The 27,765-nt window shown below is 53.3% G+C and overlaps 4 protein-coding genes across 4 annotated transcripts; 2 read left to right on the plus strand and 2 right to left on the minus strand.

Moving 5' to 3' along the window:
• Positions 1 to 2,469: 2,469 nt before the first annotated feature.
• BESB_036640 (protein kinase (incomplete catalytic triad)) lies at positions 2,470 to 8,980 on the minus strand (the record flags this gene model as incomplete). The annotated part of the gene is made up of 14 exons (XM_029362250.1): positions 2,470 to 2,664; positions 3,054 to 3,124; positions 3,669 to 3,738; positions 4,017 to 4,219; positions 4,733 to 4,842; positions 5,231 to 5,347; positions 5,782 to 6,020; positions 6,277 to 6,344; positions 6,512 to 6,635; positions 6,875 to 6,949; positions 7,197 to 7,266; positions 7,748 to 7,897; positions 8,382 to 8,457; positions 8,881 to 8,980. The coding sequence occupies 14 exons, from the start codon at positions 8,978 to 8,980 to the stop codon at positions 2,470 to 2,472; spliced, it is 1,668 nt and encodes a 555-aa protein (XP_029221215.1).
• Positions 8,981 to 12,844: 3,864 nt separating this feature from the next.
• Positions 12,845 to 18,139, plus strand: BESB_036650 (ankyrin repeat-containing protein; the record flags this gene model as incomplete). The annotated part of the gene is made up of 11 exons (XM_029362251.1): positions 12,845 to 13,012; positions 13,515 to 13,655; positions 14,051 to 14,139; positions 14,724 to 14,830; positions 15,359 to 15,462; positions 15,933 to 16,058; positions 16,471 to 16,538; positions 16,961 to 17,048; positions 17,193 to 17,306; positions 17,485 to 17,687; positions 18,037 to 18,139. 11 exons carry the CDS (start codon positions 12,845 to 12,847, stop codon positions 18,137 to 18,139), a joined length of 1,311 nt encoding a protein of 436 aa, XP_029221216.1.
• A 2,957-nt stretch (positions 18,140 to 21,096) lies between these two features.
• BESB_036660 (Prp31-15.5k-U4 Snrna Complex family protein) lies at positions 21,097 to 22,412 on the plus strand (the record flags this gene model as incomplete). The annotated part of the gene is made up of 3 exons (XM_029362252.1): positions 21,097 to 21,229; positions 21,819 to 21,922; positions 22,254 to 22,412. The coding sequence occupies 3 exons, from the start codon at positions 21,097 to 21,099 to the stop codon at positions 22,410 to 22,412; spliced, it is 396 nt and encodes a 131-aa protein (XP_029221217.1).
• A 1,455-nt stretch (positions 22,413 to 23,867) lies between these two features.
• Positions 23,868 to 26,335, minus strand: BESB_036670 (uncharacterized protein; the record flags this gene model as incomplete). The annotated part of the gene is made up of 3 exons (XM_029362253.1): positions 23,868 to 24,107; positions 24,536 to 25,576; positions 26,150 to 26,335. The coding sequence occupies 3 exons, from the start codon at positions 26,333 to 26,335 to the stop codon at positions 23,868 to 23,870; spliced, it is 1,467 nt and encodes a 488-aa protein (XP_029221218.1).
• Between the last annotated feature and the right edge of the window lie 1,430 nt (positions 26,336 to 27,765).

Below are 27,765 nucleotides of genomic sequence, written 5' to 3' on the forward strand. Positions count from 1 at the left end.
GCTTTAGCTCCACATTCTTTGTGGAGGAGGGCTGGCTGGCAAGCCGCCGCCGCTGCAGGCCTGAAACGGTTTTGGAATAAGCGCCGTGGGCAAATTCAGCCCCGCCACAAGGTAGAGCGCCTTCTGCGTGCATGTGAAGTTCGTTGCAAGTCGGGAGGAAGCTAACACAGGAAAGGAGAAACAGAAATCGAGCAGGTCTGCACCAGCACCCTTTCGCAGCTTCGCCTGTGCCGCTGTGCCACGCCAACAACAGAAGCGCTGCCATGTTTCCGTACAGTGGTATGCGGCGCTACGGCCTCTGAGGTGTATTTCGCGCCACCAGTGCCGACGCCGAATTCTCGCACAGTATATACGACCAAAAATGAGGGCCAAAGTAGCGTGGTGGCGGATACCTGAACGTGAGTGTCCGCGGTACTCTGTCACGGCGTTCCTTACCGTGACTGGGCACTCTGCCAACACACAGAGCTCGTCAAAACCGCTGGTTATCACGCCCAAAGAGCTGCGCAGCCACGTCCGTCCTGAACCACAACCGTGAGCGTTGTGTTGTTGTTGTTGCGTTGTATGTAACTGCGAAGCAGAAACCATGACAGTTGTGGCGTGACTGTGGTAGGGATGCGGCCCGTAGACTGTACAACGCGAAAGCCGTACAGAACACCCGATGCCAATATTACGCAAGATAGCTCCGAACAATTCACAAAACGATGATATGGGAGTCGCTTCTTGCCACCGCAGGCATGGACGAAAACTGTTCCGAAGGGATCTTGGTCACTAACTCCTTTCGAGAAGCAGGGAGGTTCACATTCCTGGATAACTAACAGCCGCTTGTGCACCCAACCCCAGCACTTGCACTCGGCACGCCCAAGCGACAGACGCTACAGTCTTGCGTCTCTGACCCTATCGGCAGGTGTTCTCATTCCAGGTAAAAGCCCCTTGCTTGCAAGTTCCGTTTAACACTGGATATTATTGCGGCTTCCTGTGATTTTACTGGCGGAGAGTCGGCACGCATCAAAGTGTTCTGTGATAGAACCAGTTTCAGAGGTAAACGCCGCGGCGATGCGGAGCGACCAGCGATGGCACAGATCGGCTGGCGACGGATGGGCAGCGGGCAGCCGAGCAGCGCTATTCAGACGGAATCACCGAATTGCTGCCCCGGCTTTTTTCGTCCCTTCAAAGGGTTCAAAGGCAAGCAGTAACAAAATTGGTGGCATGAGCCGAAACAGAGAGAGGAAACCCACTACTACAGAGACGCAGTGAAGAAGACGTCACGAATGCTGCCGAGCGATGGTAGTCTGCCAAACACCCGTTACCCCAAATGCCACCGCCCCTCTGCTAGGCGCTCACAGGCGCCGGTATCGAATACAGTTGAACCGTTGTATGGCTCAGCGTTTGAAATTGTGACTATATCTTTGCTGAAGCACCGATTGCAGAATGCATCCGTTTAGTCGACTCAGATTATACCCCAGACCTTTCTGTACTGGTACCGCAATAGTTGTTAGGCAAGGGTTTTCAACATCGAGATAGCAACACTGGCACCCTCTTGACTCAAGAAAAGCCGTTTTCAACATCGAGATAGCAACACTGGCACCCTCTTGACTCAAGAAAAGCCGTGCCCGGCACCGGCACAGGATGAAATACAAGGCCGGGACAGGTGTAGCTAAGAGTTCACATCACTCTCTACAGCTGCCGGCTTACTGCCCCTAGAAAGTGCCTGTGGTGACCACCATTTTTTGCGCGGTTCCTGTAAGTGCAGTGGGAGCCGATAATGGCACGGGGAAGACAGCAGAACTAATTGGTGCCGCCGCCTGCAACACAAGCACTGCTAACACGTTAGCGGCCGTTCGGTAGTTCTGACTAATCGCTAAAGCGCGAATCGAACCTAGCAACCTTGCCCAGGTACATCAGAAAGTCTGCGACCATCATCAGTTTTCGAGGTGAGCCCAGCAAAAATGGCAGATTCCGTAAAGAGAGATTCGCTCACGCGAGGTGAAGGAGAGAGCAACGCAGAGTACTACTACAATTGTTTTTGCTGCCCTCGTACCGTAGTACCGGGCGCGAGACGCCTCCGTGCGGGCACCGGGAACAAAGACGATTTCCAAACAGGTCTTTGTTATAGTTCTCCGACGCGAGCGCTTCTAGTAGTACGTTTCAACACGAATTCAAACTTTGAATTCACACAGAACACGTGACGTATCAAATGAAGTCCCTCACACCACCGTTTTACGTTGGATCCAAACACCATGCATTAAAGCAAGAATCGTTTGGAGCCACGAAAAAAGAGGGCACACATCGTGCACGCGATAGATGGAGTTAAGACATTCGCGTTGTTTAAGGTTTAGGGTTATGTCAACCAGGTGAGCCGCTTCCCCTGGCTGCTTGTAAGATGACCTCGCCGTCGCCATAGCTCCACAAACCGAAATAGGCACTGAACGGAGGCGAACACGGTCCGAAAAAGTGTTCAGCAGGGCGATCCTACATAAGCGTGCAAGCTGTGTTACTTCCTTCTTCTCTCCTGATATTTGCTTCTGCCGCTGCACTCGCACGCTGCGGGTCCCTCAGATCTTTGTCCAGATATCGGTCTTCGGGGTTTGTCAAAGTCACACCAAAGAGGTTTCCAAGGCCGCGCATCACGTCGGTAGCGTGGAGCTGCAGTCTCTCGGTTGTCGACTGCAGAACGCACACAGGACATACATAAAGCGAAGCCAGGTGCTTCGAAACTTTGATGCGCACCGAGACAACGGACATCCAGCCTGAAGAGCCGAATCCCTAATTCCCTTGTCCCCAGGCGTCGAGACGTCCTCAAACACGTCCCAGCTGGCACCCTTGCACTTGGCAGCTACGAGTTCCACTACTCGTTGAACACACGTAAAAAGTCCTTACACACGACTTCACACGGAACAAACGCGTAGCCGTCATGGCCTTCTTGCCCCGCCAGACGTGGGCAGTCGTGGCCCTGCGGTGTCGCTACCTCAAACAACTTGATCGCAATTGCAGCCGAGTCGGCCGCGCAAAGCGAACGTAGGCCCGCGCAGCCCCTGCCGAAAATATCGCCATACCAGAAGATCTCTCCAACATGGGCGCTCTTGCGGATCGAAAGTGAGTGTCGCGGAAATAAGCGATAGGAGGTCTGAAAAAAAATGATCAAAACTTCTTGCTGCTGCCGCACCTAGTAGTCCCCGTGTGCTATTTCCCTCTTTGAGCATTAATCTAAGACCCTCTGAATCAGACACACCCTGTGCCACCTCTAGCTCGCCTGCTGCATTGGGTGAACGGTAGGATGATGACACCACCTTGAGGGAAAAAGCATCCGTTTCCCGGAGACCAAAATATTAATTCTACCTCCCGCAACACAGTGCTCCCGCTGGCGCAGTCAAAAGCATGTGAATGGCCACTTCACAGCGCCCACACGACGGGCATTCATCGCAGGATATCTGGCACCTGACAGGCAGGAGAGAGGTGATTCTTAATAATAGTCGATACGCGGATGAGGCGTGGCGGTGCCAGCAGACCCCACCCTGGTAGGGTACATGCGCTGAAAACAAAGAACTGAAATCCCCTGGTTCTACCGTTACCGGGTGCTGATGCTTGCGCTCGATCCAATGCAGGCAGCAACCGTTTTACGAGTCACGACAAATCCGTTTCTGGGGACTTGCCAATTATCCAGTTCTGACCTTCATGACGACCTTTCTGTCGCAGCTTCTCAATGGCCCTCGGGCCCCTCTTGGCGGTCTCGTTTACACCCTGAAAAGCGCAGTTCTCAAATCGTTGGCTGACGTCTTCTCCGCACCATTCACTGATCTCTGACGTCCACCGATTCAACCAACATTGAAACCCCCTCTCTCGTTACAGGCTGCGGCTTTGCAGTCCAGGTTATGTGCTTGCGTCACCGCAAGTAACCCCCACAGGCGCCCGGAGACAGGACATGCAACAAGGGTAGAAACCAGCTATTCTGCAGCGTAGCTTGTCAACAGGCGCTCCACGGCTGCATTCATGCATGCACATGCGCATCCCATGCTTACGGCGGGCTCCTCCATAGTGGTGAGATAAAGTAAAACCAACCCAAAGCAATAAACGTCATTCTTGAACGGTGAAAGCTGTTCTGTGTAGTAGGCGGGTTTCTGGATACGAGCCGAAGCGAGAGCCTCTCGGTATTCAGGCGAAACAAACGTGGGAATAGACGATAGCCGCTTGGCCATGTTCACCATCCACCGCTTGAACTCCGCTGCATATACACAAGACAGAACGATGACAAGCACAACAATGATGAAAAAACGTATGTGAACGGCATCAATACAACTGGATTACCTACTACTGTTGTACTGCATGAGAACGGCGCACCGCCGGCTCAGTAATGCCTTTCATAGAAAACCTCCTCCACTGTCAGTTCTCGGCACACTTATTCCGGGGTCTCTGAGACACAACTCAGAAACGGATGAGTTCATTATCTGGAGAAGCAGCAAACACTGAAATCCGGTACTCGCCACAAAAGACATCCACTGGCAGCTAAGTAGAGAGGTTTGAGTCTACCAGCTTCTGGCGAATACTTTCCCTGGTATGACGACCCCCGCATTGCAACAATAATACGACGCAGAAGCAACCAGAGCCCTTCCCCCCTCGAAGCCTTTTCATGTGTGTGACTGTCCTTCCTTCGTGTAACTCCGTGAAGAGAGCAAAATAACCGCACATACAAAGATCGTGGCAGCCAAATGCCTTGTCGCTGCGGAAGCATGCGTACTTGGTGGAAGGAAATCACCAATCAGCAGCCTGAATCCGTCGTCCGACACGAAAATGTTGCTCGGTTGAATGCTTCCATGGTACAAATTGTGGTTCTCCATGTAAGCCATACTGCGGAAAACACGCCACGGAAACGCAGGGGTAAGCACCGAGTAAAGGTGAGGGGTCCACGACGTGTACAGTCACCCGCATGGGCAACCCGCTCCGCCAACTCCGGATTTTCAGCGGAGCGAAAGTGCAAGGCATAACGGCACTCCCGCTTGACAAACCCACGAAACACCCAGGTGATTCACGTGCTACACTACCACTCCAATGTCTCCACTAAGTGAATGGAATGTATGGACCCACCCATAAGCAACTACATCCGTCTTTTTCTTCGACGAGCAGAAGAAGCTGTCGCGCCTCACATGCTTGCCATTGTCTCCACGTCGTCCTGGCTGAGTTTTCCTCCGATAAAGCCTCACTATTTAGACGTCCCGCGCAGGACTCGATTGCTTACCAGGATATGAATTTATTCGCGTTTGCCAAGAGAAGGTCGTCCTTGTAATACAGGAATTTCTTTTTCCCAGCGAGCTTCTTGACGACGTCGCCAACAGTCCCGTGCTTGAAATAAGGCCTATCGCACCGCACGGAACCGCCCTCGAGACACAGCCAAACGTCTTGACTGCGACGGCTAGAGGAGCCTGACAGGCGTGAAAACCGTGTCCGCTGCGAAGCAGTAGCGGACCACTGACCCCCACGTGCACAATGACGAGGAACTGGGGCGGCTCCAGCTCACCGACTGCGCCAGGCTCTTTGGCACGAATGCTGTGCAGAGTGCTTGGCTGCGGGAGACTTGTTCGTACCCCGGAACGACCTGGACCCGCGCGGCCGAACGGCCTCCTAAGATCTCAGTTTTTACTCTGCCCATCGGCGCCCTCCCACTCAATTCCTTCGTCTCCCCTCTGAAGCACCGATGGTGGCGGAACCCACTAGTGCAAGCAGAAGAGTAAGCCCCCCAAAAAGACTGGCTGACCTCCTGCGGAACTCCGTCATTCAATGAACAATTACCTGATAAAGATCGCATTCTCTACGGTCTTGAAGTCTCTGTGCAGACGATCAACTGTACCAACGTAAACTAAAGGCACCAGTCCGACGCCTTCGAAATCGAAGCTTCCTTTCTCGACGATATAACGCCAGAATATCTTCATCTGAGATTCGCCTTCTGCGACGAGCGTGCCTGCACACTCTGTTGCATCGGAAAAGCCCAACCGTCGGCCGTCGCTTGCATGCGCGGGTGCAGGCTCGATCTACGGACATCACGAGAGCGCAGCAGTGGAATCGTAGTCCGTTATGGCAAATCGGATGAGACACAGCAGCCGGTACCAAACACGGATCCAGCGCATGACAACGCATGCTGCGGGCGCTGCAAATCTGGTACGCCGGTGCGACGATGCACGTCGTGGTTTGAGAAAACGTAAGAAACTTTTTTCTTCACCTATGTGACACGCGTGGGCTCTGCACATCGAAATATGCATCTCGCGAGCGATCACCCAGGAACCTCACCAGCTTTGCAGCAAATGTGTCAGGCTGGTCGGGCTCTTCCTGTTTCGGAGGTTCGACGTAGGTCTTCCCTGAAAACAACGAAGCACGAGGAGACATCTCAAAAGAACAAGACACTGTTCAGTGTGCTCTCGGCGGTCCCAGGGCCAGTGGCCTCTGTACAGGGAGGAGCTCAAGCCCAGCACTCGAAGACAAACATGACAAATATACAGAAAGATTGCCTACACATATTCCGAACCTCTTCTGCGAGCTTTTTGCTCGAGAGCTGCTTGCTCAGCTGCCGCCGCCTCCTCCGCTGCACGCTTTGCCGCAAGCAGCTCTGCCTTGTTGAAGTCTTCCCATGGCTTGTCAAGGCGATGAAGCTGAGTCGGATACAAACACCACATCAGAACAATCAAAATCACGGGGCTTTCTGCCTTGCTGTCTCCACGCTGGTTGAGCTCGTTGACTCTGGCACTCGAGGCTGAGGTACCCCCCCTAGTCTTTCTTTTCGGGCGGAAGTACCGCATTCACAAAAACGGGCTCAGAATTGACTCCAAAAAACAGGCTTAGCGAGTGAACAAATCGCGAACGGGCCCTCCAAAGAACGTTGACAACGAACCTGATAAGGAAGCTCCCTACGCTTCCACGTGAAGTTCAACCTGTTCTGCTGCATCGCTGCCAGTTTGCTGTTGACCTGCAGACCCAAGAAGCAGTTCGAAGATCATGCTGGTTAAGTTCCGGGTTTTTTGAAAGACTACGAGAGATGGGCTGAGAAGGGCTCCACCGAGGTGTGTGACAGCGGTGACACGAGGGAGAGCAACGCCATGGCGACGAGCTCACGACTCGGATTCAGCTCGCATACGACTACGATTTCTACAAACAAGTGATGAAGAAAGAGGCGACGGAAAGATGCCTCCGAGATGCGATTTCAGGATCCCTACCTCGTCTAATCGATCTTGAAGTTCCGTCTGAAGGCCCTGACGTTCCTCCAAGAGCACTTCTGGATCCGTTCTAGCAAGTCAGAAGACACACACACTCACCCGCTGTCCTTATGACACTCGTACTTCATGGTGAAGAACGCCGCGTGTCACGCCGCACGGCTGGCAACACATTTGGTGCTTTGGAATCCAGAAACAAGCAGATCGTGGGCTCGTCGCATCAGCACCCATCTTCTTGACGCTTCGTTATGTGGAGCCGTGCATCTCTCGCCAGGAAGCCTTCACTGCCACAGCATAGCCAGGGTCACTACCACCACGTGGTTCTGTCTTCTGGCACTCCCGTGGCGCAGCGAGATTCGTTCAATCAAAGCCAAGAACGAAACACTCGGGACATCGCCACTGTCGTGCTGCCGAACGCCCACGTGCCTGAGAGACAGGTGAGAGGCCGACGCCCCCTCAGCTGCTGTCTAGAGGCGACGTGGAACACGCATCGCCTGGAGATCCGTCCCGCAAGCAGCCGTGTAATGCCCCCATGTTTTCCGGAAAGAACAAACCTGTCGTGCGGGTCAAAGCGATCTGCGAAATCGAACTCATCGTCGTAGCCAATGTCATCCTCGTCTTCACCGGGGAGTGGCTCCTCCATTGCCGCCGCTGCCTCTTCTATTCCTTGGTCGAGTTTCTTGACACCAGCAACCAGCTTGTCTCTTCAGGAACACAGCAAAGACAGGCATCATTGCCCTGAAGCGACATCGCTGCAGACTGACTAAGCCAAACGTCTCCACAAACTGGCAGTTGTTAGACGAGAGGGCAAAGACTCCAACCATCTCTGAAAACACTTGACATGATCGGCCTCCCCCGCTTTGACAGCTCGCACAGACTGCAGTAAAAAACTGGCAACCCGAAACGTAACCACCAGTTCGCAGTACAAAGCTATTCGTCACTATTATGTGCGGAAAAGATGACTGCCGCTGGCATGCTGATAGCAGAATGAACGCAGGTTATGAGCGTGGGGACATGCCTTTAATAAAGCCTAGAAAGAAGGCAAAGCAGCAACCCTTTGTTGACGTCCTTGAAAGCCAGCGAATGTGCCTGCGCTCGCGCGTCACGTGAAGTACGTCGAATCGACCCCACGGCATTCGAAGCCGTCAGTGTCAAGGACGCCCGTATCATTTGAGTCTGGGTGCTCACCTGAGGTCGGTGAGCTCCTTCGCCACCTGATCGACGTTGTTTGAAATCACCCATGTCTCACCATGCACGCCGCTGCCTGTAAAGGAGGCGTAAGACAGCGAAATAGGGCGCTGTGAACCACGAGACACACATTGGGGGTCGTTATTCTCGCGATGAGAAACGATACAGGCTGGGATAAATGGGTGCCAGACGTTCGAGGCTCTGCGAGGCCGTCTGGTCTGCATTTCACTTTCCTTCCCTTGCGATGCTAGGCACGTCGTTGATGTGAGCCAGCAGGAAATACAGGAAATGTTCGCCAGATCTTACAAGGTCAGCAGTGAACTCGTGCGTCGGCGGTTTCTATCTCGCGCTATACCACGACGTGGAGAAGCTTTTGTGCGTTCCTGTGAGGATCAATGACGCTTTCCGCGATCTCGCTAAAGAAGGTATGCAACAACAATCTCCTTCGAACAAGTTAATCCTCCCCGCGTCTTAGGCCTGGTTTGTCAAGGCCGAGTACCTGGCAGGCGTTTCTGTGGAAAAAACCCGGGAGGCCACTTGATCTTCTCGCCAAGAACTCCCCACTGGGATTTCTGCAGTCCACGAGCTGCCATCGCCATTTGGCCGCGTGTCTCTGTTCCTATTTGCACGATGAGCAGGCAGTAAAATGCGAGATATCCGACAAGAAATCGGCACGATGCGTGTTGCTCCTCCTTTCGCCACGGTACGCAGGAGTCACCGCCGCCACAGGGGTGCACTGAGAAGAGTGCTCCAGACAAGTAACCGGTCAAACTAACCACGGCATCCGCGTGGGCATAGAGTGCTTTGAGAAAACCAAGACTTGTCCAGATCTCAAGACTTGGGGGGTAGCGCAGCTCGACGAGGCCTGTCCCGCCAATCACGGCCAGCAAGGCGTGCGCCAGCTGTCTTGATTTCTCTCCGATCTGGAATACCGATGACTAAGACGAAGCACATCAGATTGTGCGCCGAACTGTTACATGATCCTCCATATTTTGTAAGGCGCTGCTGGGGGGGGACGAGCAGAAAGCGCCGCGGTGAATAGATTATGAGATATTCGCGACAGAGGAACTCTCCGCCCGAGGCGGTCGAGACGCTCGATACGGAAAAGAGCAACGAAGGACAGAGACAAGCGCAGGACTGTATGCAGTGTATGGCGAAAAAAATGCGACGAGAAGTTGCAGAAAATGTCACCAACGCTCATCACGCCGCGGCACGGGCACGGCTCAGCGAAAGGAAGACAACACGAGATGAGGAGTGACTTCCTCCAAAATACAGGAGTAGCAAGCCTTCTCACCAAAGAGACTGATATTTTGAATCGATGGCAAGGACAAAAGGTATGCAGCGTCAAGTAACTCAGAAGCTGGATGCTCACTTCCACGAATGACCCCAACGTGAGCTCGCCCTACTTGAGACACAGCGTGCGCGCCGCGAAGCAGTCGCTGCAGGAAAGCATGATCGCAGAAAGTCACCGTGTCTTGTGGTCTGCAGGAAAAATGTTCCGGGATTGTGCTCACTGAAAAGGCATCTGCTCACCCGCAAATTTTCCTGTGCTCAAACCCTGCTATTTAAAACCCGTTGACTGCCAAGCCTCCGGTGTTGGCCTACCTGAGAAAACTCGACGAGAGGAGTCGATTGAACGAGCACACGCGGAGGCGGTACGGAGGGAAGATTCTCACCTGAAGCCCTAAATCGTCACGTCCCCCTGCAGTGTGAACAGCTGTTTAAATCCCTTTAGTGCTTCCTCGAAAGCTTACAGGGAGGCAGCCGCAATCTATTTAGAAGAGGTTCCGTGTCTCCGTTTCCAGATGGCGTAGCGAGGCGGATCCGCTTCTATCGGCAAAGACAGGCGCCAGCGATGTGCAACCTCTTGTTTTTCCTTAAGGCTCGCGTGCTGTAATTATACCCCTAGCTTACTTGGTATTTTGTTGGCCCCAGATGTCTCAGACCTAGAACAGAATGCTAAGTTTTGCTGCGCTCAACCCGGAGCATCTCGATTCGTCGCGTCATAGCGCGGGCCGTCGGCTGCCCGCATCACGTGATGCTTCACCGGGACGGTCCTCTGTTCTTGAATAAATATATTACCCTTCAATGAGCTTGGTGCACGTTTCTATTTGAAGCAAGTTTTGTTATTATCCTCGCTAGCTGCTGTCATCCTTCTTGCAACTCTCGACCCGGGCACTCGCGTATCTAGGCATTGGTGGGAGGCCTTGTGTGTTCCCGTGTGCGCTACGAGAGCGTACTGCACAAGGGCGTCTCTACATGCAGCCGTGTTTCCAATGTAGAAGAGTGAATTACTGCATCCTGATGTTCTACCTATGCTAGTGACTTACAACATGCCAATGTAAAAACGAGATGGGTTGCATAACGTTTCTGCAGCCGAATATGTGTTGAACTCTTCAAAAATGTTAATCTTTCGATGCCATTCCGTATGTCAATATCCATTGAATAGGCTTGGGCTCTCCCAGGGGACACAGAAACTGCATCTGCGGTCCTGCACGCTCGTGTATCGGAAAGGCCAAGCGACGAAACATCAGAATCCTAGACGTGCTACTCCTACTTTAAGGTAAAATCTAGTTGTATTGCTCGTCGTGGACGCGTCATGCAGGATAGACTAGCGGTGGAGTACATTGTTTCATTCGATAGTCCACGCTCAATCTTACCATACATAGTAGTTTTGTGATTCCAGGCTGGTTACAAATGTTGGTATTTCAAATATCCGCTGGATACCACTATATCCTCCGTACAAAGCAGGCATTAAGAACAAACAGACCTGTTAGAAATGGAGCCACGCACTACCTGTTAACAGCTGATGACCGCACCGGGGAACCAGAGCCCGCAGAACGCTTCGACTTCGAAGAGTATGCCACCGCAGTTGGGAACTCTCAGCTACCGGGAACATTCTTGAAAGATAACGTTCTGCTTTGTTTTCCAGTATTCAAAATGCGGCATCATGCATCGCCGTGCCGCGCCAGCTGGCTGCACCTTCTGTTCAGCTTCGGAGGCTCAGATTAACATTTGTGGTATCTTGCTATACATTCGGGACGGTGGTAAGGCACGCCAGGGATAAGAGATCGGATATTACTGGGGTTCTAATCCTCAGATTGTATCAGCACCTCCACGTCGGCTCATTAGTCCCTTGTTATTGAACGAGATCAGTTAGGAACGCTAGTTCTCTGTCAGATGTGATACGTTGAGCTGGGCCAAGGCGCTCAGGAGAGGGTAAACACATGCGGACACCGTAGGTCGTCTGTCTTGCTCCAGTCGCAGATTGGGCGAGTGCTCTGCGGTAGGGCTCGAGCATTGATACTGCGTCAGAATGCTGTACACAAGCGGGCAGTGATTAGCTACCGCGATGCTTGGTGGTAAAAAGCCCGCTGCTCACAGGCGGGGCCTGTGGTTCTTTTGTGATGGCGGAAATTTGGTACCTCTTCGTCAGCGGCGCCACCACCCTTTTGTCATGCCGTCGGTGAACGGGTGAGCTAAATCCTGACCGACAGGTGTGCAGTGCTTGAAATTTCAATGCTGTGCTATTGAAGATGATGTAGCGGTTCACGAGCTTGCTACTTGGTTCGCATGGTGCATCAATCAGTGTGAGATCGTCTGGCAGAACTTGAAGCGCGTCCAGCCGATTATAGTCGAGGCTTGTGGTTGCTGGAGTTACTTCAACCGCAATTTTCCCCATTATCCTCAGATTGCCGGTCGGCTCTAACTGTATCATAGGAGATATGTTGTTCGCTGAGCGCAACAGCTGCTGAGCACCGCCGGTGGCTGGTTCTCACCGTAAGACCCTCAAAGGCGCGAAGCATCAGTGAAGCGAAAAAAAAGGAGCTTCGCGTGGGGCCCCCCATTCGACCGTTGCGTGGCTTCCGCATTTTATGGAATGTGTACAAGTAGCCCATCGATGTTTCCGTCCCTCCCCCTGTCTTCACTAAACTTGTCGAGACTTTCGGTTGCAATGTGCGCCTCGCACGCAGGCGCTTTAAGCTGTGTTGAGCGCCGGCTTTGTAGGCTTCCGAGTGCCTTTCTGCTCCGTCGCGCCTCGAGAAAACCTTGCTACTCATAAGGCAGTCCAGCGAGTGTCTTGCATTTGCTTACTGAGGGAGTGGTGGCTCTCAGTTCCAGATGGCACGAGTTGAAGGAGTGTACCTAGCAACAATATGACTTGTACCGGCAAGATCGAGATCTCGGCGTCACCCTCATGCCGAGTTCCATTCCTCCACACCGGCGTCTTAGATTTTCTTACTTCATGAAAGGAATAATGCTTTGATGCTTGCAGCATCTAGACCTCTAGAAATACCTCGGGGAAGCTAGGAAATGCTCTCTGGCAATGCAGGACCTCACCTCGAGATGTCTAGATGAGGTACTGAGGTAACCTCTCACAGGTTCCCTAGGGAGCTCGGGAGAGTCATAGCCTTGTGTCAAGCCTTGTCCCTAAAAGCATCTCCTTCCTGGAAGGTGGCAAAATGGAGGAATTCATAAAACCTGTGGAGAGCTCAAGTTCAAGCGAGGAGCTTCTTTCGAAAGAGGATCGCCAGGTCCTGAAAAACAAGCGTTTGTTGGAGGCTTGCAGTCTCAACGACACCGAGAAAGCTGCTCATCTGATTGATGATGGTGCGGACTGCTGTTACGAGGTAAATACCTGATTTCTCTGGTCTTGCTAGTGGCATCGATTCTGCGGCGCCTACTCTGCCGATCACAGCAAGATCCTTCAATTAAGGCGATTGGGTTGTGGTATAGGGTTCAAGCAAAGGGGCGCAAGGATCTGCAGGAGACCCGTGGTAGCCGCGGTGAAGCGTGCTGCTTTTCGGGTGTGTCGAGCTCGCGCAACTGCGTATCAGTCAGCCCTAGCTTGATCCGATTCTCGCTTTCAAACGCTCGGAGTCGCCGTCTTTCGCCTTGCGCTGCGTGGCATGAGGCTGCCTCCGCGCTATTTCTTCGTTAGTGCCCTTATAAATGCATAGATGGGATTTGGTTGCTCTCCTTGTCGATTGTCGCTACTACCTCTCTCTGCACACCGCAACCAAGAAGTCGCTTGTGAGCGCGCAGCGTTATGCCGATAGACAACAGCACAAAAACCCTCTGCAGACTCTGTCCCACCGTAACTCGCCTTGAATCCGTGCGTCGTTCTTGAAGGACAGCAAGCAGTGGTCGCCGCTGCTGTGGGCTTCAACAAACGGAAACTTGGTCCTCGTTAGGAAGCTGCTTGCAGCAGGGGCAGCTACGACGTACCTTGACCACGGATACGGGTACGCTGCTGCTGACAATCTAACCAAGGTAAAAAAACACCGGACCTGGCGACAGCGGCCCGATTCCCGTGCCAGCGTAACAGACAGCCGCTATTTAAAGCGGATTATTTCCTACTTAAGCATTCTCAGATGTGCGCACGGGTCAGCACCGCCTCCGCCGGCCGCACTACGGGGAAATGAAGGACTGCGGCAGTAATGTGTCTTGACCTTTTTTTCGCGTCTATTGGAGCGCTAACCTTCCTGACACCCGCGGTCCTCTGCCGCTGAATTCGTACATCCATACAAGTAGAAAATATCTGTGGCTGAACCGCAGAGTCAGTGAGGCCTGAGTGATTCCTCCTAGTCCCTCACCTGTCTGGTGTACAGCTCGAAACTATGTTGCCATGTCTTGGTCGACTATGTGCTCTTAAGCCTCGATTCCAGCAGGGTTCAAGCATGGACACACGGGGGTCTCGTTCCAGGTCGCCTGCGCCCTCTGATCGTACCTGCAGACGGAAGCGATACACACCCCTGTAAGCGGTCTAACCGTCGCAGTAGGACCATCATCGTCCCTGGGGGCCGATCGTCTGCGTGGCCGCGTATTTATGAGGAGGGATGTTCCTTGGGCGAGCGATGTTATGCAGAGTTTCGCAGATCTGCACATTCCGAGGGACACTACCGTCGCACAGAAGCAACCGCTTCCAGTGAAGCGTTTGTTCCAGGGACACCTAACTACTAACTCGGTTAGCTGCCTGGCGCTCTCAGGGCCAGCTGAGGACGCTGTTCTCATCATGTCGTGCTCTCCTTTGATGTTTGACGGGTGTTTGAAACGTACTTCAGTATGGCTGAGGCCAAAGCAACGCAGTACAGAAGCACAGTTTGTTAGTAGCTGCGACGCGAACTCGTGAGGGTGACAGCACCAACCGTGTGCTTTGGCCTCCTGCACTTTAAGAACAGAGTTGTACCAGAAACCGCCTCCGCATGCGGGTAGCAAGCTTTTGTGTGAGCGCGAATGTCTCGAAAAGGGCGGAGACAACGCAGAGGCCACTGCGGTCATCGACCCTCTCCGCTGCAGTGGTTGACTCCGCTGTCTTTGCTCTTTTCGGATTGTCTGAAGGCACTGGGCTGCGTTCAAAGGTCACCTGAGGATCGTTTGGCTTCTTATCAAGGCTGGTCTTTCACCACACGCAAGAGATGCTCTGGGCAACACCGTTCTGCATCAAGGTAACTTCAGTTTAGAATACAAGACAGTGTGAAACACTACGGCCCATGCCCCTTTGCATGTAGAGCGAAAATGGGCACAGTAAAGACGTGTCTGTGGACTCCACTTGGGGCAACCAACTTCGTTTCTTTTCTCCTGTTGTTGTCAGCGAACTCAGGTTTCGTGTGACTGCATGTTACTTTTTTCACATGCGGGCGGACTCGCCCTATCAATAGTGCCCGAGGCACAAACTGGCAATTTTAGAGCGTTTCGTCCGGAACGCGTGCGCTGTGTATCAGAGTTCCGTGGAGCTCTTTGTTGTTTTCTTGGAACAAGCCATTTTTGCTCGCTCCTAGATTTTCCCCTGCCTGCTGCTCTTTGGCGGTTTGCGCTCCCACGACCCCGCCAGAGGCACGCGTAGTGTCATTGCGGGCGCCAGTGGATGCCTGTAATTGTATATTGGCCTCTTTTGGCCGCTGGAGTATTTCTTTGGTTTTGAAAGGTCTTGGAGTTCACATTAGCTTAGCATGTAACTTGCTTTCTGTCTTCAGCTGCCGCAGGCGGGGATGTGGCCACTATCAAAACAATACTTTCTTTGGGAGTAGACGTCGATGCGAAAAACGGGAGAGGCCATACCGCTGTGGCTCTCGCGGGAGTGAGTGCACAACAGTGGTGCATTCACTGCGAAGTGCGTATCTTACGCGTGAGAAAAGAACGTCGGGGAGGAAGTCTTACAGTAGACGTTTCGTCAATCTCTCGCGGGGGTCATGGCGGGGCCTTGCGCATCTCTTTGAATACTTGAGGCTCTCAGACAAGGCGACCCGAGCCCTCACTAATTTCGACCATATAATTTTGCTACCCACTCGAAACTATGACCTCCCCTTGGTACAGCCCAGCGTTCTCAGCATGCTGTCTCTCTGTGTCATTTCCCCTTGAGCGCACTGTCGCCTTGATTTAACGAACACCAAGCTGAGAGTCCTTCTCACCACTCCGACGCAGAGTAACATACTCAGTTTGCACGTTGCACCTCCGAATGCTTCCGAATGATTCCTGCAGTCTATCCTTTGCATGGGCTAGTGGCTGAACAAAGGATGGCAACGGCTTGCGGTCGGGTGTGTAATACAGACGGAGGGGAGTAAACGGATTTTGGAAGCGGCATCGGCTGCAACGCAGTGCAAGGCCACAGGCGAGCACTTCTCGTACAAAGTGATGCGTCATATGTGTAGCTTTACAGAAGCCTTTTTCGCGTCGGTAAGACTCGGAGCCATAACGGACGCTATGTTGGCCGGATACGCGTCTGTCAAGAAAGCATTTCGATGCAGTGTATGGGCGTCCTCAGATAATTCTGCAAGAAGACAGGACAACATACAGGCCTTGCCGTCAGCATACGGCGCTTCCAGCCTTCCGGGGTTTCGTTGTTCTGCGCCGGTAGTGCCATTTAATGAGAGAATACTACCTCGAGAGATCTATTTGCAATAGGTACCCAGCAGACGTCTAGACTGAAGAGACCACGCTTTAGTGTTGGGTACTAAACACCAATAGTCTCTCGCCGCGTACTCGACGGGAAGACCTGCGTCTGCCTCTCGCTCTTGTTGGACGGCGGACGGGAGCACTGTGGGCGGAAAAAGCCTTGCCGGTCGCCCTGCGTGTGAGTGTGCCTCAGACAGCTGTGAATATGTTCTGGACCTTCGAAACTGCAGAAGATGAGGCAAAAGAGAAACCTGTGACATGGTGAGATCGTCATGTGTCCAGTCCACTGAATTCGGAGTTTATCTGCTGATGGAAGAGTCTATTTGTGGAGAAGTTTCGCCTAGAAATCGCGCCAGAGGCCACTGGCGCTGCGGCGGCCCATCGTGGCGGGGAATGTTCACCGGGTCTTGCGTGTTCATGGGAGAACCTCAGCCCTTTCGTCTGTAACTCACAACCAGCAGCAGTGGCCGCACGGCGTAGGTCCTCCTTGTCGTGAAAACGCATTCAAGACGCTCAGCAAAGAACTTACCCAACTGTAACGGATTCTCGTTTTTCGTCTGTTAATGCCAAACGCACTTGTGATACAATGTTGGGAAAATTTTGGGGACTGAGCCAGGCGAATCCTCGTGCATATTCCCAAAGCGAAGACATCCACCATGCTACCCCCGAGTTCTGCCCTTCAGGTGTCACGAGGCGATGCGCCAGAATCAAGCGGCGGAAGCTCGCATCTTGGCTGCTTTAGATAGTGAATCCCTCGAAGAGGTTGATGCAGTGAGGATCTTTTCTTCTACAGTTCTGGTGGCAAGCCACACGAGATAATGTATATTATCCCCGTGGGTCTGCAGAAGCGAACCTTTGCAGACGTCTTCATGCATAGTGACACGTTACTCAGCGCTGTTGAATCTTCCATTTCAGGCGTTGCTCGGAACGGCAGACTTCACCGTCTGCCCGAAATTACGAAGAAGGATCCTCCACCAAAAGTCAAAGCTGGAGGCGGAGACAGCGCTTCGGCAAGCGATGGATATTCCCGTGAGTCCATCCCCTCTTCCGAGGAGAGACAAACTCTGTTTTCCACGTCTAAGGAGACTGAAGACCTCTGTGCATTCTGTGTAGTCGCCCTGTGCTCTCTAAATCCATGGGGTTTCTGCGAAACCGCTCTCCGTTGCCACTGCTACTCCTCAAATATCGTCTCGTGTTACTCTATCAGGAACTTTCAGGAGACGACGGCTTTTTTGAGGCTATCGAGCTGCTCAGTGCTGCTATCAACGATGGCGTCTCCAAGGAATGCAACGAAGGCGTTTTAAAGGCCGCCCGTACTAAACTGCGAAAAATAGAAACAGAACTGGAAATTACCAGACTGCTGCGCAAGCCATCTTACGACAACTTCATTCCCAGCGTGCAATTTATCAAGTGAGCGCGAAGTCCCGATCATGGCTCCCCTCAGCAGTATAAAAGCCTATATGGAACGCTTGCTTGCATGCCTTCCAGCGCGACAACTGCGCTGCGAATCTCATAAGTGAAAGGAGGTCTATGGTTATGACCTCCGTTGGATCTGCCGCCTCGCTTAACCTAAGCGGTGACTGGGCGGCGCCAGAACTGGGCGGCTCATGCTTCTTCGGTCAGGAACCCCGCATACGAGTCAACGAGGCCTTTTGAAACACGTGTGTAGAAGGAATATACACACCCTCGTTTTCGGCAGAGCACCATACGGACGCTACCTCTTTGGATTAATACGATTGAATTGTCTTCCATACGTCAGCGCACTCACAGACGTTATCCAGTCAGCAGAAGATTTTGGGGCGAACTCTGCACTCTTGGCGAGTGCGGTGGAGACCAAACAGCGCGTCATCGACTACTTGTAAGCGAACGCCCTTAAGTCGTTCTCCAGGCGGCTTTTTCTGCAGGCCGCAGCACTCTCACGTCTAAGCGCCGGTGGAGCCACAGGTAGACCGTGTCGAGATAAACTACTAAATGGGCCTGCGCGAACATGGACGTTCCCGAGGTGTATCTGCATGCCGCACAAGGCTGGCTCGCGTTGCTGGTGGGGGGACGCTTCGTGGTGCCTCACTGGCTCATTGACAGAGCGGTTGAGGCTGCGTGGAGACGGTGATGTTCCGCTGTGTCAGCTTCTGCTGCACACGACGGAAACATCCGCATCTTCTCCGATTCACCTTTCTTTTCTCCATCTCTGGGGTGGTGTGCTCCAACGTATTCCGCTGCAGAAAACTACAAAGCCGATTAGAGGCCGTTGAATGCCTCTGCGTCATCCCAGCTTTCTTTGATTTGAAAGGAGACGCGAAGACTCAACTCCCTGACTGGGCGACGGAGTCTGAACCGTTTGAACACGTCGTTGAAGAGTTCCGGGTACGCTGTGCGAGTGCGGGTGCGGCAACGGAGATCCTCAGCACTGGCAAGCGCACGGCGTGCGGCTGACACGAGGCTGCAGGCGTTCTATCCAGTCTGACGGGAACTCCACTTCTTTCCCACACATGAAGGGCAGTGTAGCTCCGCGCTAGCCTTCACGGCATGCTTGAGGCGAACGAGTGAAAACGGTATCCAAGACGCTTTTGTGTGACGCCACCAGCCTCGCCTGGAGTTGCGAGCACGGCTTGAATCAAATCTGGGCAAATAATCTTCAATTTTGAGAAGCGAACGCACTGCATGAACTGTCGTCCATGCCTCGCTGCTTCTTGAAGCTCAGCACCGCCACTGTCGGACAGAATTGACAGAGCTGAGGATGCGCTCCTTTCTTCCTCTCTACATTGTGCCCAGGAGGAAATTGCAGCCGCAAAAGAATCTGGAGTGTCCTCGAGTCTCATATCTATCGCTGAGTGAGTCAAGCGAGTTGACATCGAGAGCTGCTTGGGCTAATCAAGTCTGCAGACACGTCAGCAGGAAAGATGTTGGGGGTGTGTTCAAATGGTGAGCTAGAGAATCATTTATTTTGGAATCAAGCCGTGTTTTCCAAGGTTGTGCGCCCTTCTAGTGTACGCTGAAATAATGCAGGGACGAAAAACTGCATAAGCTGGAGCTTCTGCTGATTGAACTGAAAAGACTCGAGGAAGAACAGAAAATGAAAAAGGTAGGTAGCTTCCAGAGCCTACTGCGGTAGGCTCCGCGGTTCTTTCTCTTAGGTTTCCCTGCAAGGATTATCCCATTTTCGGCCGGTGAAAGATGACCGCTTCTTCTAAGAAATTGCCTTCACTCGTTATATTCGGCATAGGTTTGTTTTCAGGCCGCAAAGAGGAAGAAAGGAACGAAGGGGAAGGCAGCAAAGAAGTCCTCTAACGATTGAGGACTCGAGCTGGGTAGAGACGGCACCAAGCTGTCAAAGCAGACAAGCGCCTGCCTTCCGCCCGATGCGGGAACGAGGCGTCTGCGCCTTGAAGTGGAAAGCCATGCAGGCTCTATGCAGGAGAATGAAGGCACTTGGAGTCTCCTCAGCGGAGTGGTCACTCGTGAATCAGCCCACGAATCGACTGTGAAAGAGTGCTGAGCTAAACGGACAGACGGTGTCTGCAGCAGCGGAGTGACAAGTTACAGTGAATGCATGAGTCGCGGCGTCCATGGACCAGAACGGATAAACAGACGAGCATTAGGAGTTCAGTTGTGGATTCTCAGCTTCTCATGGCCATCCCCACATCGTGTGGCACCAGATGAAGGCAGAGGCTTCTAAGTTTTTTAACAGCGTGACAGTCAAGCGGGCCGTCGCGTGGCGATCACGGACTTTGGTGTCCTTCGTGGCTCGCTGTTCGCCGCTTTCGAGAATCTCATCGGGTCCTTCAGTGTTTTTGCGGAGTTTTTATCTATTTCTAGGCTTCGGGAGGCTTAGAGTTCGTCACTGGTGGCGACACTTCGGTGATGACTGGCATTTTCTGTACTGGCAGACACGCTTGTCAAAACGAATTCATTGCGTACTGGCACCCGCAGTTACGATCCGCGCTTTCTAGGTCTTGTCCGAAAGGTATGCGGAGTCTTCTCATAGACAATCGATCCCGGCTATCAGTTTCCCCCCTTCCTCCCACTCATCACACAAGCACTGAGTGACACATCTTGAGGTACGCTTGCTCTGCGTTAGAGTCCCCGCCCCTCCTTCCTTGGCTTCTGCCGCACAAAAACTTAGCCTGGCTCGATGGCAAAGCAACACCTCTTTGTTGTCTGCGCGATCATCGAATCGGAAGACAAAAAAGGCGGAAGTCGGCCGCGTGTGGAACAAACATTCGCCAGTCTGCGTTCGCTGACGCATGCTGCGTGCGGCATGCGGCGACCGGTTCTGAGCCACTTGCTAGCAGTCTGGTCAAGTCGGGTAGTGTTTTCATGCGCTGTGCGAAGCCATAACTGGGTGAAGTTTCTGCCACTTTGAAATGAAAAGTTTCCAGCCGCGATGATAGCGCAGTCCGACCGATCTTGCGCTTTGAGCCGCTGATAAAACGCTGACGTTCCTTCTTTCGAGCTTTTTTTCGCTTCCTGCGAAAACTTCACCCAACGCACTATCCCCCACACAGGGCCCCCCGACAGGTAAAGGCTTTGTGAAAACGACGGCCGTCATAGTTTTGTCGCGACCTCCCGCATTAATATCCGGCGTCCATCACGGTTTGCTATCTCAAAAGGAATCTTTCAGGCATTTCTGTCAGCGCGTCGCGCATTGCCGGTTCCGTCGTTGGTGGTGGGGGGTGAAAATCTCGTCCGTGCAGCCCCTTTCTCATCCCTCGGGTGGTCTCCTCGTATCAGCAGCTAATTTTTTCGGGTCTTTCCGATGAATAGACATATACCTACTGTGTACATCTCCTTTATTTCAGGTCCTTTTATTGTTTCGAAGATGACGGCTGACCACGAGGGGGACGTGAGCTCGAAGGCGTACCCCCTGGCTTCGCTGGAGGTTACGAACCAAATTCTGGATATGGTGCAGCAGGCCTGCAGCTACAAGCAGCTGAGAAAGGGTGCTAATGAAGGTAAGACTTTCTACCTTTGCCAAGATTCATGCTCTCGCTGGAAGAGTTCACCCGCGCGCGGGTGGTGCAGCCCACGGCGTTGCCTCAGCCGCAATTCGAGTCGCCCGTTCAGCACCAGGACAAGCGTGGTGCCCAGCGAATAGAAAAAACCTGGTGCCAATCGTTTTGGCTATTCTTCATGCGATTTGGTGCGAGCTCCTCCCGCTGCCTCGCAGCCGGTGTCAGGGCCCTGGGGAGGAGGAGGCGGGCGAGCGGGCGAAGGATTCAGCGGCGGTGTCGTTGCGGCGTTATTGGCATATTGGCTCACCAGTGCACATCATATTTGATGGTCTGGTACTACTATTTTGCTCCTCAACGTTTCCACTTCTTCGTATACGGTGCAGGAGAAGGATCGGGAGTCGCTGCTGGTTGGGCTTTTCAGTCTTTCTGTTCGTTTCTGCGTTCGTTAAGCGGCAGAACTTTCAGGGAGGACTTCGCGATTTTTTGCGTTCGGTGTTGCGTGAACGTGAATGGACTTGGCTGACTGCGATGAAAACGGCAACCTGTGGCTGTACGTATTTTGCTTGTCAGTCGGCGTGTGTCTCTTCAGCCACAAAGACTCTGAACAGAGGAACTGCTGAGATTGTCATTCTGGCGGCAGACGCGGAGCCTCTGGAAATTCTCCTGCACCTGCCTCTGCTCTGCGAAGATAAGGTAAGCTAGACAACACGTGCGGCCAACGTGTGTTGCACAGGAGGCAGAAGACTTACGGAAACTGACGTTTTCCGTAGGACAGGCGTGCGTGCATGCCTCCCCCATGTGCTCATACTTACACGGTGTTATTTGCTGGCACGCTTCCTCTCGAAACCGCTGCTGCTGTTGTGCTGGCGAGGCATCTTGTCCTCCTGGGAAGCAACCACGTGTGAGTCCACTGCGTTTTGGATCGGTGACCGGATCCGAGATCTCATTGCTGCGTTGGCGCTGTGCGTGAAGATTTTCTTTAAACACATGCGGAGTGTGTGCATTGTTGGTCTTTTCTGTTCAGAACGTCCCGTACGTGTTTGTCAGAAGCAAGGTCGCCCTCGGACGCGCATGCGGCGTCTCTCGACCGGTGATTTCGTGTTCCATCACCAACAAGGAAGGTTCCGCTCTGAACCCTCAGATTGCGGAGCTGAAGAACATCATTGAAATGATGCTGATTTAGACACTCGCGAAGCGTTTGCTCTGCAACCGGTCGATCGTGTAGGGATACGTCGGCAGGAATTGCGCCCTCGAGCTCGCGACGCTCGCTTGCGCGCGGAGCTCGATATTTTTGTGTGCGTGCGTCTATCATATATATAAGCTTTTGTAGTGGTACGCGCACACCTTGAATTGAGCCATTTGGTGTGCCTGACTTTGGTTCGTAGTCTCCTGTGGATGGTAAGCTCGACGCGTCGAGAACATTTTCTAAGGTAATGATGGTTGGCGACGCAACGCGAGGCCGGCGAGCTTCGAACCAGTGAAGAAGACAGCTGCCTTCAGCGGCAGCCCAGTTGACATTGGCAGAGTTCGCGTCCGATAGGAGTGTTACAATCGCCGTTGTCTTTTTCACGAGCGGCTCACACATATTTCCTGTAATATGGGCATCCTGCTTCTCTAAGCGGCGAAGCAGCGTAGGTGGAAAGGCAGTCTCGTCAGCCGTAGAAATCATGTTTCACGCGCCCACACCGACACTACCACACCTGAAACCCTTTTTCAGCAGTCAGCGAACCTCACAGAGCTCTAAGAATAGTGGCCGTTGTTGCCGCTCCTTTCAGAGTACACTGATATCTGACATGTAAAAGAATAAATCGAGTGATTATCTCTCCTGCGTGATTGTATGCGTATGAGAGCTGCGAAGGAACGTCCTGTTGAGCCCGTTTCTGTCGCTAGCTTCGCAGGGTCCATTCATCAGGTGCATGCGACGGCCGATGGCCGTTGTTCCAACTGACGCATGCATGACCTACGTAGCTGCATACGGCTTCAGCGCATGCGATGAGGAATTAGCGCACGCGTGTCCTGATCTGTGTCTACGCACTGGGTCACAAGCTTTCGTGATGAGAGAGACTAAACCTGGAGAAGCCCCGTCGATGACAGGGACGAGTGCGCTCAGCAGCGATCGATTAGCTCCACGCTGAAGTGCCTCTCGTTCACGGCCTTAAGTCCACCACTCCCGCAAACAGGTTTACACGTACAAGGACGGATGCCAAGAAGGTACCGGTACGCGCGAAAGAGAGCGGCGTGAAAACAGACACAAACATGTATTTTTTCACATATCCATTTTGGCATCATGCGGATCTGAGAACATCCCCCTTGGACAAAAGCTTGCGACAGTGTTGAGGCCTACACGCACTGTCACAGGGTGTAAAAGCTCGGATCTGTATCCCCGACCTGAGAAGAAAAAATTCTTCAGTATCCACCGTCGTCCATGCCGCGTTATGCTCTACAGAAGGACAGCGCCTTCAAGCTCGGCCTTTCTCGGCACTACGGAGCTAAGGCATACCTCTCTTTTTGGCGAGCCGTAGGAAGAGATGAATAAACCTCACGCTTCGCCTCGGTCTTCACCAGGTCAGCGACGGCACGAGCACTGGCGGTGCACTTCGCGGGTATCTCGCTCTGCTCCCCCCTTTTTTCGCGTTGTTCAAATTGCCTCTGAGTAGTCAGAGCCCCGGCCTCCGCTCCCTCCCGGGCTGAATGCGTTCGGAGTCACGTGCCTGAGAGATTTGTGTACGTACTGGTTTCCGAGTACGAGTTTGTCGTCAAGCAAAAACTGTTTCAGGTAGTCAAACGCTTCGTTTTCGTCGTCCGTGTAAAAAAGCTGGTCGCGGTCCTTCTCCGTCGCAACGCCGTACTCCACCAGCTTGTCAAACGACACAATGTCCTGGAAAAAGAGGGAGCGGCTCGCACGAATAGTTCAGCGCATGCCAGTTGTGTGCATGACTATAACGCTTTCCACCAACGTTTTAGTAAATACCCAACTCCTGCGCTAAATGTAACCTACGTATGTATCGTTGAATACGTATATACAGTCATATATATACATATATATGATGTATATGATGGACGGATATTTGCACGGTGCCCACTTCGCCCGCTTTAGAATGGATATGAGCCGGTCAACGAAGATGAGTGCGCTCGCCCTGCTGACGGCCGCCGCTCTCCCTTCTCTCTGCAAAAGAGCTTTTCTGTACCCCTTTGGTCGCGCATGGTCTCCTCTTTCCTAGTCACGGCTTCGCTCTGACCTCACGTTCTGTTTCCTACATGCCGCGTGGTATTCTGGCGTCGTGCAACTCTCTGCAGTTCTCTTACCTTCCAGAACTGTTTCCCAAAGAGCACGATGGGGATGTCCCTCTTCATTTTTCCGCTTTGCTTCAGCGTCAAGACCTCCATGAGTTCGTCGAGCGTCCCAAGGCCACCTGGCGCGGCGATGACGCCGAGTGCGGAGTAGACCATCCAGAACTTGCGCGTGAAGAAATAGTGGAACTCAAAGGCGAGGCCCTCGTCGACAAACGCATTCAAGCCTTTCTCAAAAGGCAGCGAAACCCCCATGCCCATGCTTCGACCGCCGCCAGCCTCAGACGCCCCGCAGTTGCCAGCTTCCATCATCCCGGGGCCTCCGCCTGTGCAGATCGCCACAGGACAGGGCTCTGAGAGATCCGTCACCGGAGAGACGTCTGCGGCGGTGTAGTGATGCCCGCTACCCCCCACGGGCGCCGGGAGCTCGCGCAGAAGACGCGCAACTGCCTGCGATTCCAGAGGGCGTAAACGCAAAGACAACCAAAGCGCACGACAATGATGCATCCGGGCGCTACGCCACGCCCCCAGCAGACCACTCAGACCTTCCACGTCGCCGCCCAGTGTGTGCGGGAAGGCCTTCATCCCACAACACGGAGAGACAATCTCCACGCGATACGCCCTAGTCCGGCCGCGGATCGGGACGTCCGTTTCAATCTGTAATCTTCGCAAGCCCTTGAAAAATGCGGCCCTGCCTATGTGCCCGTCTTCTCCTCCCGGACTAACCTGTCTCGCCTCCTCCGTCTGAAGCCACTGCATGAGCATGCGTGACAAGTTCCGGATCTTCACCCAGTAGGTGCACATCCACTCCGAGCGCTTCAACTTTGCGATCTCCTTTTGAGCGTCGGCGCGCGTCGCGGGGTCTTTGAGACGTTCCTGCGCCGCCTCCATCAGCTTCTTCCACTGGTCAGGGCTCCGCGCGCGCGCAGAGCCAAAGAGAAGGAACGTGCAGAGGACCTTCTGCCTCCTCAGGCGGTCTTCGACTTCCAAGTACTCGCACAAAATGCGCACCTCGCGCGCAGATCGGCTGTGGAGCCAGTCCTCATTGTTGTACGACTGCGGGCACGCATGCAGCACGACGGAGACACAGCCTCAGTTTTCATGGTGAGCAACCGGGCTAACATTGATGAAATTCTTTCCTCGGAGTGGGGGGAAGTGTCTACCGGCATTGCACATGCGAGCGAAAACTTAAAATCTACGCTCTCGTACACAGAACACACACCGATGCCGTTGGCACGCGTAGGCACTAAAGACGTTTAGGGCAACCGACAGAGCGTACGCGAAATCACGGGAGCGGCGCGACTTCGAGTGTAATAACCTCTTTCCGAAGCGTACGAGAACATACACACAGGTACCTCGGTGCATGCATGGGCATATATAAATATGTATTTTTATATACAGAAGCAGGGAGATACGCCTAAGACGCACCGCGGCACACGCTGGGGGACGACGACCCCGGCGGAGAGCATGCAAAGCTTGAACTCTCTCCTGAAAAGCCCGCCGTTTTCAAGCACGTTTCTCTAGCCGCCCCAGCCTTTCCTTGCTGTGGGAATGCGCCGGACACCTGAGAGCTGCCTCCTGGCAAGACCCGCGAGAGCCGTGCCTCGGCCGGCTTCTCCTGCTTCTCACCTTCACTGCTTTTCTCAGGACTTCGTCTTCCTCTCCTTTCCGACCAGTAGTTGGGGTTGCCGCTGTCTCATCTCTCTGCCCGTTAGAAACTTGCTTTTCACTCAATTCATTCCGATAACCATCCGCCACACCGGTCGCAGCGCGCGCGCCCGCAGTCTCACCGCCTTGCGCTTTTCCTGCGTTCATCTTTCCCTCTTACGTGACAAAGGTTTTCGAGGCCCTACGCGAGCAAAGTGGGCACGAACTGTAGACAAACGTGGATGCGAAGATAATCCGGTCCGACTAGACCAAGGCCCCTGCTTGTCTCGTGGCGGCTTCTAGGCACGGGCGGGTTTCCATGGACACACGCAAAACAAGAGACACGGCAAAAGGAGGGTCAGAATCACTATCGAGAAAACTCTGTACATTGCACGAATAGCCTCCCTTGGTTTACCACTGCGGGAACGCGAAAAATACTGAACAACGTTTTTTGGGTGGCTGACAGTGGTTCAAATGAACAACTGCGTCGCACTCGTCTGAGAGAGGAGAGAACCACCCGCGCGTCACTCTGTGGTCACGACACGCGCCGTTGAGCCAAGAAATTTCGAAGCACGAATAACGCGCAAGTGTGTATATTGTGGCTTGAGCACACAAATAATTGACACTGTGCGGCTTTTTGAGCAGCATGGATGCCGCGGAGCAGCCTCCAGGCTCGTCTGCGAGAGTGCCCATCGCGGCCGCCAGCTAGCGCGCTCCCTTGCGTGTGTCTCGCGGCAGCACACGCCGTGGCAGTTTCTGCATGCCACAACCGGCGGAATTTCTCTCCAGCTGATTATGCTGGTGAATGCCGTATCTGCAACTGGCACCACACATTCGCTTCTGTAGATTCAAGCGCCTAGCAGTGCGGCGCCACTAGGGGGTTCGAGAGTTAGACGGCGGCGCCGTGAGCAGACGTATGCGACGAGAAGCGGCATGCGACGAGACTCTGGGTGGTGACACTAATCCATCGATGGGCAGTAGTTCAGGCGTATGTTAATCAGGAATCGTTCCAGTCCTTCGTCCGCTCAACCTTCTGCGGCTTAGGGTCTGATTCAGTCCTACCAGAATGCCGACGGCGCTCTGTCTCGATGGTCGCATGACTGGATTTGCTGGAAGCTCGGGGGTAGCCTTCTCGAGCCTGCGACAGCTTTTTTTCGCCAGCTGAACAAGAATTGCTCTGCATCGCAGTACGATCCGCTTTCAATGCATAGAGGCAGGTCTACACCCGGGAGTTCTAAGCAAACAGAGGGCTGGCGCTCGATCACGCGTTTAGTAAAAAAGCGTGATTTACGGCTGATTCCACGTTTCTGTGTCCTCTGTCGTTTGACAGAGCGGAGCAGAAAAGCAGTATGACGCGCCAGACGTATGGTGGAAAGGCAACACAAGGGGCTCGCCGACAAAGATATATACATCGTGTTCTGAAGTTCGCCACGCCATGTCTCCGCGTATGGGTCAGGGAGGACAGATCCACAGCATTCTCTAAACGCACACTATAACGTTGCTCACGGGAGGCAGAACAGCAGTCATTTATCGATCCTTTATAATGACTGTTCAGGGCAGGGAGTTCGCAGCGACCAGCACCGAGATGAGCACCGCTG

Source organism: Besnoitia besnoiti, chromosome II (assembly GCF_002563875.1).
Source record: "Besnoitia besnoiti strain Bb-Ger1 chromosome II, whole genome shotgun sequence".
Taxonomy (NCBI): Eukaryota; Apicomplexa; class Conoidasida; order Eucoccidiorida; family Sarcocystidae; genus Besnoitia; species Besnoitia besnoiti.